This window comes from Nelumbo lutea, chromosome 4 (genome assembly GCF_056320005.1).
Source record: "Nelumbo lutea isolate HS-2025 chromosome 4, American lotus-T2T, whole genome shotgun sequence".
NCBI classification, from domain to species: Eukaryota; Viridiplantae; Streptophyta; class Magnoliopsida; order Proteales; family Nelumbonaceae; genus Nelumbo; species Nelumbo lutea.
In genome coordinates, this window is record NC_142687.1 from 67781957 (window position 1) to 67789993 (window position 8037).

General features: G+C 34.7%; 1 protein-coding gene across 5 annotated transcripts; it reads right to left on the bottom strand.

The window, feature by feature from the left end:
* Window positions 1-1258: 1258 nt before the first annotated feature.
* On the bottom strand, window positions 1259-7666 carry LOC148860960 (aspartic proteinase-like). Of its 5 annotated transcripts, none has more exons than XM_088941388.1 (16): window positions 7592-7666; window positions 7318-7391; window positions 7080-7174; window positions 4891-5325; window positions 4740-4803; window positions 4570-4655; window positions 4344-4456; window positions 4066-4234; window positions 3327-3366; window positions 3182-3246; window positions 2985-3098; window positions 2798-2874; window positions 2511-2676; window positions 2287-2409; window positions 2095-2186; window positions 1259-1725 (listed from the first exon to the last, which is right to left on the bottom strand). In XM_088941388.1, exons 3-16 carry the CDS (start codon window positions 7125-7127, stop codon window positions 1632-1634), a joined length of 1686 nt encoding a protein of 561 aa, XP_088797514.1. In that variant the 5' UTR covers window positions 7128-7174; window positions 7318-7391; window positions 7592-7666; the 3' UTR covers window positions 1259-1631. The 5 variants fall into 5 exon arrangements, with proteins under 5 accessions (XP_088797514.1, XP_088797515.1, XP_088797516.1 ...); XM_088941389.1 differs by having other exon boundaries at window positions 2511-2673; window positions 7592-7663; XM_088941390.1 differs by lacking the exon at window positions 7080-7174 and having other exon boundaries at window positions 7592-7664.
* Window positions 7667-8037: the final 371 nt, after the last annotated feature.

Genomic DNA, 8037 nt, shown 5'->3' on the forward strand with positions numbered 1-8037 from the left:
TTTCCTACTAGCAAATCTTGGATGCTCACGCTAGCTCCAGTAGCCATATTAATTTCCTAATGTAAGCAGTCAACTTCTCATTTTTGAAGTCCATATACTCCAATATATCCTATTTTCTCACCATCTCAGAACACTGGCAAGTTAAATGCTATATATATTGTTAATCTTGGCCAAGTTCCCGAAGCTAATTGGTTCATCAGCAAAAGCCATTTTTTTTATGTAGATGGAAATAAACTATGTTGGGGTCTCACCAAAACGTGTTTGAAATATTAATATATCAATTTTTATTGATGATCATCAAGAGTCGAGATAAACCTCAAAGCAATCTTATATTATTCTATATTTATATATATAGAGCGATTCTCATATATTTTACTATAATATCTGTTTTTTCTGCATTTTTTGTGATTTTTTATAATTTCTAATGATTATTATAATTTTATATTTTCTATTATTTCTATTATTATTATTATTATTATTATTTCTATTATTACTATTATTATTATTATTATTATTATTATTATTGTTATCATTGTTTTTAAAACCAGACTGGACCGGATGGTCGGACCGAAAAACCGGGAACTGGTCACCTGACTGGTTCCATTTTCCTCCAAAACCGCTTTTTCCCTCAAAACCGTTGATTTTGGTCAGCAAACCACTAAACTGGTCGGTTAACCGTTCGAACGGTTTTGACCGTTTTTCAATTTTTTATTTTTTTTGTCAAAACAGGCTGGCCGTTCGGGTCGAACTGTTGGACCGTTCGAACTGGTAACCGGACCCCTGACCAGTTCGTTTTTAAAAACCATGGTTATTATTATATTTTTCTTTTTCTCTTTTCTGTAATTTTTGTTTCTTTTCATTTTGTATTTGTTTTGTTATTATTATGCAAATTATGTTATTATTCTGAAATTTATGTTTTTTTTTTGTAATTTTATGTTTTTATTTTTTTCGTATAGTTTGTTATTTTCTTCATCTCTTATGTTCTTTCTATGTTTTTTTGTTATTTTTTGTATTTTATATGTTTTTTTCTGCAATTTATGTTAAAAGATGGATTAATGGGTCGGGTGGGCTGGATTGGGTTAAGGTGGGTTTGGACTGAATCCAACACATTTAATTTTATCTTAACGGATAGTCCTTGATGGATTAAATTGAAGCTTAACCGAAGCAAACCCAAAAAAGAAAAAGAAGAAGAGAATCACAATATATCTTTATTAAAAATGTAAAATATAATTTCTTTACATGTTCATGGAACAACTGCTGAAATGCAGTAGTTTATATAATTGAATCAATTGCCACAAATTAAAGCCATATATATTTACCTTACACCCATATGGGAAGAATAGATGAGATCTATATATTAATACATACAAACGCTGACCAGGCCAGCCACTCAGACACATGGTCTTCAGCATAGCCGCTATAAGCTAGCTCTCTTTTTCTTTTGAAAATTTATACATCTAATTAAAAGGATTTAGGATTTCCATTAATAATCATAAATTAATGCATGATTATATATCACACATATATGGACATATACATCATCATCATCACCTACTTGGATATCCAAGGAATACCATGATTCCAACTTTCATGCAAGAATTAAGCATCAACACCAGAGGGAAAGTGGTATATTATATATAATAAGCAGCTTCTGCAAATCCCACTTGCAGTTTGTCGAAGTCAAACACTGTATGATACACCCCCATGAATATGTCTCCTAACATCCTGCATGAATAATGCATATTCATATTTTAATTTTTCATCCTTCATATGTAACATTTGATACATATATATATATATATAACCCAAAATCCAAATGGGTCATTCCAATTTTAATACTGTTTGATTGAGTGGAATCGGAATTTCATTTTCATTTTTGGTGGAATAACATTCCCCCATTTGAGAGAATGGGCATTCTCTCCTCCTTTGAGAATGAAATCCCACTCCAGCTGATTCTAATTTCTACTCCTATTCCAATTTGAATCAAACTGCAGAATATGAGAATAGACCATTCAATCCCATTCCGATTGAAAACCAAACAGATCCTAAATTAAGGTAAAGGATGAATGCATCTCATGAATTCTCAAGACCTACCAAAGTGGCCCTCCGGCTGCAGGAGGCACATCCAGTGGCACAAACGCGCTGTGGCATGTAGCAGCATTGCCTTCTCCATTTTTAACAATGTACTGGTACACCATTTAAAAGAAATTTCAAAAATTTAATCCACGCACTCACTTAACAATACAACTGAGTTTATACAAATTAACCAAATGAACACACAAATACCTGTTCCGGAGTGAGATGGAAGGTTTTATTTCCAATGGTAAATGCAACATTTGGCATGTCCGAAATGCTGTTGCAGTCAACAAAGGACCTCCCGTGGAGCAGAGAATTATGGTGCTCGCACAGCTGATGATGAAACACAATTACAAATTTGATTTGTTGAATCATATTTATCATAGACTGCATATAAGTTTATATATATATGTCTGAAATATAAGCTTAATTACCTGGGCTACATATTCGACTATTTTGTCCAGAACAAAATCTCGTTTAAGCAGGATTTTCATCACAGAGACCATGACGTTACAAAGAGAACATGGAAATCCTTGAACAGCCGATGATCTCTCCTTTGTTCGGCTTGCAACTATTGTTTCTAGGCCATTATAATTGCTGCTTACAATCAGGCATGCATATTCAAGTTTCAGAGCTTCAGTAGTGAAAGAAAATTATTAAGGATGGTGAAGCCAGGAAACACGTCATCATCGTCAATATCACATAAGATGTTAATTCTGACCTCACATGGTGATGCTGTGTCCTATTAACATCAGATTTGCAGAGATTGATCATTGAACACACGCTGTCCGGTTGGATCTGCTATAGGGTAGGCAAAATGTAAGGCAAACGCTGGAAGCTAGTTTACAAGAAAGAAATTAAGAATTAAAAAATAAATAAAAATCAGAAGAAAGAGAAAGAAAACAGACCTTCGACATTAGGAGGTCCATTACAATTTCTCCGACGGTACGCACAAGTTGTCTGCAATCCATATCTGTTACAGTTTCAGCTCCAATGGCATGATTGATTTGCGACACAATGGCCTGAAATACAAGTTAGGATATATAAATAATTACAGGTGACAATAAACCTTAAAAGACGTGTTGAAGAAGGTATGAGCATTTACAGTTGGACCAGCTATTAACGAAGTCCCAGAATCCACAATTGCAGTGCAACCACTCTTGCAGAAACCTGGAAATATAAATATGAATTTGGAGTTGAGAAACAAGTTTAATATGAGGTGGTATCAAGATAACAGTAATATAATTCACCTGTTGAACGGTTCCCAATAAGAAAATCTCCTACTTCAACCTGGTGAAAGATATGGCAATAGAAAAACAAAACTGATTAGGTCTTTCTTTGTATGCATTTGGTTGCAGTTCAATCTTATTTGAAATGGTACAAAATGCATGGGAGTGCAAATGAGAAGAATACAAATTTTGGTTTAATTTTGTTTTGAATTTTTTTCATTCTGTTTTGTGTCTTATTTTATTTCATTTGTACTGCAATCAAATAAAATAAGGTAAATTTTGAAACAAAAAAAAATCAGAATGTACACCTAAATCATTTACACTACCATAATTTTGCATCAGTTTAACACAGCATATAAAGAAATCAAGAGAAATTAATTAGGCCAGTTTTGAGATTTTAGCCTAATCGGTGCACCCAGCAGCCCCATAATTTTGAGTAAATTTAGGTTATGTTTGGTTTGAAGGAAAAAGCAGGGAAAGACAGAGAAACCTATATAAGGTTTGTAAAGGTAGGGAAGCCTTTTTCTTTCCCATCCTTTCCCATCCTTTCCCTACTTTTTCCTTTAATCCAAACATAGCCTTAACTAATTATAATAGGGGCAATAAGGATTGAACACTAAACCACTTGATCAAATAGGCTCTGATATCCATTCAACCTAAAGGCCTAAAAGCTTTAGCTGTTGGGTGAGGTCTCTGAATAGGATTCTATTCTCTAACACTAACATAATAACTTGGAGGAATTTGAAGATAATGAAACCACCTGCCAGTAGCCCTTCCGAGTAACCGGAACATAGGTGTGCTCCCCCCTGAAGTGTTTGGGAACAACGCCACCAAATACAATCTCACCCGCTTCCTCAGATTCTTGATTTCGGTTCAACCAGAAAGAGAAAGCCTTCCTGTTTACCAGACCTTGCTCAGCCATGTTGTACCTGAACTCCCCAATAAGAATGAATTAGCATTTCCTCAGAAAAGGGAAGAGGTAGAGAGGAATACAAAAAAGGATAAATGAGTAATTAAAAAATAGCTAACTATATATACCAGATAGGCAAGATATTTCCTGCAGGTTTCTCCTGGAAACCCAATCCCATTACCCCATCAACTTCTCCCAGTAACAAAGCATGACTTCCTTCCCGTGTGTTCTCAGTGAAAGCCTGTAAAAAGATACAGGAAATAAATACATCCATTACTGTTGGCTTGCTGCAACCAAACAACATACACACACAGACAGTCATATATTTAAAAGAAGTAGACAAATTAAACCTACTTGGTCTTTAACGATGACATTTCCAACTTGAACATCATCTCGGCCAGAAATTGATCTCGACCCATAATAAAGATTATTATTATTTCCTGAATATCAGAACCCAGAAGAAGAACCTGAGTCTATGCCTACAAGTATTAAAATCCAATTACTGCAAAAACAGTATTAATTACCAATGTTTTTATAGGTACTTGACCGGCCTGCAATATAATTTGCAGGATGGAAATGACAGTTCACCTGCATGAAATTGTACTTCTCGTTAATGAGTTCCTGGATGTTGATGAGCATCAGAATTTGGAAAGCTTAACATACACTAGAACTCACAGAGAAAAGGCATTTTGATGATGGAACCCAGAGGTTGGAATTTCCGGTATCAAAAACAACAGTGAAGTTCTGTGGTGGAGAACCAATTCCAATCTCTCCAAAGTATTGAGAATTCAAGTAATTATTCAGCAATACCATATCTGCATCTGATGAACCAGACAAACTACGGCAGATCAAATAATTCTTTGGGGACACTTTACACATATCTGAATCACCCAAATTCCTGCAAATATTTTTCAGAAAGCTGCTGGCATGTCTGCTCTTTTTGTTCATGGTTCTTGCAGTATATAGACTGTTATCATCCAAGGCTCTCTTCTTCAACCTGATTCTCACTAGCCCATCAGGGGAAGAAGGGAGAGAGAAGGAGGGTGTCAAGGCACAGAAACAGAGAAACAGCACAAGAAACTCATGGGTCCTCATGCTTGAGAGAATTGCCTGAAGTACAAAAAAAAAAAAAAAAAGAAGAAACCATCAATAAAAACTGAGCTCGTACCAACTACTAAGTAAGAGCAGTAGGGGATGGCAATCAACTGGAGCGGGCCGAGTGAAAGGAACATAGGGCTCACCAATCACCGGGTCTGAATTAATTATTGCTTTGTCTTATAGATGGACGATTATAAAATGATATTAGGGTTTCATTAGGATAACCCGATAGGTTGAGTAATTAAAATTCATGGAGCAAATTTTCAGTTTACTTCATTACACATTTTTGTTTCTTCAGGTAATACTAGAGTGTGGTCACTTTATTCTTATTTTCAGGCTTGAAGTCAGTGTTTTCAACCCGTCGTTGATCTAGTTAGTTGAATTCTTCGAACTATCACTTGGCCAGGATTTTGGGTTTGGTTCTGTTAAAACCCATTAGTCGGTCAAAAATTGTTCGACCTGGCCGGTTCAATTGCCGACTAGTCATCGGGTTGTGGGTTGCACACTTAATGCATGCAAACTTTTGGAGGTCATAACTTTGCACTTCAATGTCCAACTGTAATGAATATTTTTTTGGATATCTTTTCGAAATGTGTCCCAAGCCTGTTATTTTTGCGAAAAAACTCATTTTTTAACCTCAAATCACAATTTTTAATATTTTTTATAAATAAAAAATAAAAACTTAATTAAAAACATAAATTAAATATAAAGTAATACATATAACATATCTAAAACATAATTATACATTATTTATTTATAAAATATGTATATATATACATGTTTATATAAATATATATACCTTAAATACATAGATGATGGTGTGGCATGGTCTGACCCATTTGACCTGGCTGGTCGAACCGGTGATGCACGACTTGGAGGCAAAAACAGTTTGGCCTCCGGGTCGTTTTTTTTTTTTTTTAAAACAATGCCTGAAGCAATCCATTAAAAATATTAAAACTTGAACAAGTCATATAAATGTTTTCAACCCATATTGACCTTAGGTGATGTTTGGCGCCATCGCCTCAACGATTTGTGATTTCTGAAATCAGTGTTTTTCAAAAAAACATCAATTTTTGTTGTTTGGGACCATTCCTGCCATGTAAGCTGATTTTTGAGAAATGGCCATTTTTTTCATTGAATCCAAATGGTGAATGGCGAAAATGGTGATTCCTCATCCAGAGGCGATCTTAGGAATTGATTATTCAGAAAATTTTGAGAAATCAACTAAAATCAGCGAAACAAACAGTTTTTTCATCACCAATTCTTTAGATGTTGATGTGACACTAATTTTTGAGAAATCAGCAATGGTGTCAAACATCACCATACTATTGATATGTCCAACCCATGTAGTAGTCAACCCAAACCCACTTTTTAACAGAAACCCATTGACTTGATGAGAGACCCAACAATCCGGGTGATGACCATTGATCAATGGACTAGACCCAACAATCCGAATTGTTTTGCATTTTTATTATTTTTGGTAATTTTCATTATTAATAACAATAATTTTCTTTTTTTCTTTGAAATTTGGGACACGAAAAACATGTCTATTATTTTGTACAAACTTTTTAAGATTATATTTTGCATATTTATAATCATATATCTTTTATTTTGCATTATTATTATTTTATTGATGGTATTTGGTGTGGTGGATTTTTGTTAAAATGTACCATAACACTAAATTAGCAAGCTTTAATACCATGTCAAGAAACCATTCAAGATAAAAGATTAAACAGATGAGGTCCAATAGGTTTTTATTGTCTAACATTGTCAGTTGGTGTTTTTGCATATAATAAATGGCAGAAAAAGCACATCAACGCCAAACACCCTATGGACTGTCAATTTCACAGGCTGTTTGAAGCTGAAAAAGAAAAAAGAAAAAAGAAAAAAAAACTTGGGATTAATGGAATTCAGGAATATGAAGCACCAACCAACTTGTAAATTTAAATGGATTTGAATTCCTTGCCTAAGAAAAACTCGAAGAGAGAGAGAGAGAGAAGTTACACGGAGAGATTAAGAGCAGATAGTTAGCCTGCAGCTATCACAGCTTCTCGCATGCATATATGCCCCCCAACGTCCTGGTGATGCAAACAGAAGAACTTACGTGAAACCTACTGAAGAATGGATGCATGATCAAATATATACAAGTGCTCATCATACATGAATAGATGATCATATATGATGATCACGATGACATTGCAATGCATTAAGTAATTAATGATCATAGTATCAATGAATTATGGATCATAGTAATGGTGGTATGAAACCGAAATCATACCTTATTGAGTGTTTCAGCTCAGCTGGTGGAGGGATAGAGAGAGAGAGAGCTACACGAAACAGGAAGAGTGAACCTATTTAATTGGCAGCAACTTACTATCGTATTCATGGAGTAGATAGGGGAGTTTCCTGGAAGCAATAAAGAATTGAGGAAAAACCAAATTTGGCACGTCGACTGATACCCACGTTTGGAACCTTCATCAAGGAAAATATATAAATTAAGATCGATGCCATCAGACCAACTTCATTTTGCTTTGTCTTCTACCGCCTAATTAAGCAAGCAAATCAAAACAAGGAAAATCAGAACCATGCATGTAATATATAACAAGCAAACGTACACGATTATCTTGTGTAAGGGAAAAAGGGTTCTCAAATATTGTTGTGGTTGAAGCAACCCAACGACTTTGACGTCCATATTTTGCAGACCATAATGGCTTATGGGATTGG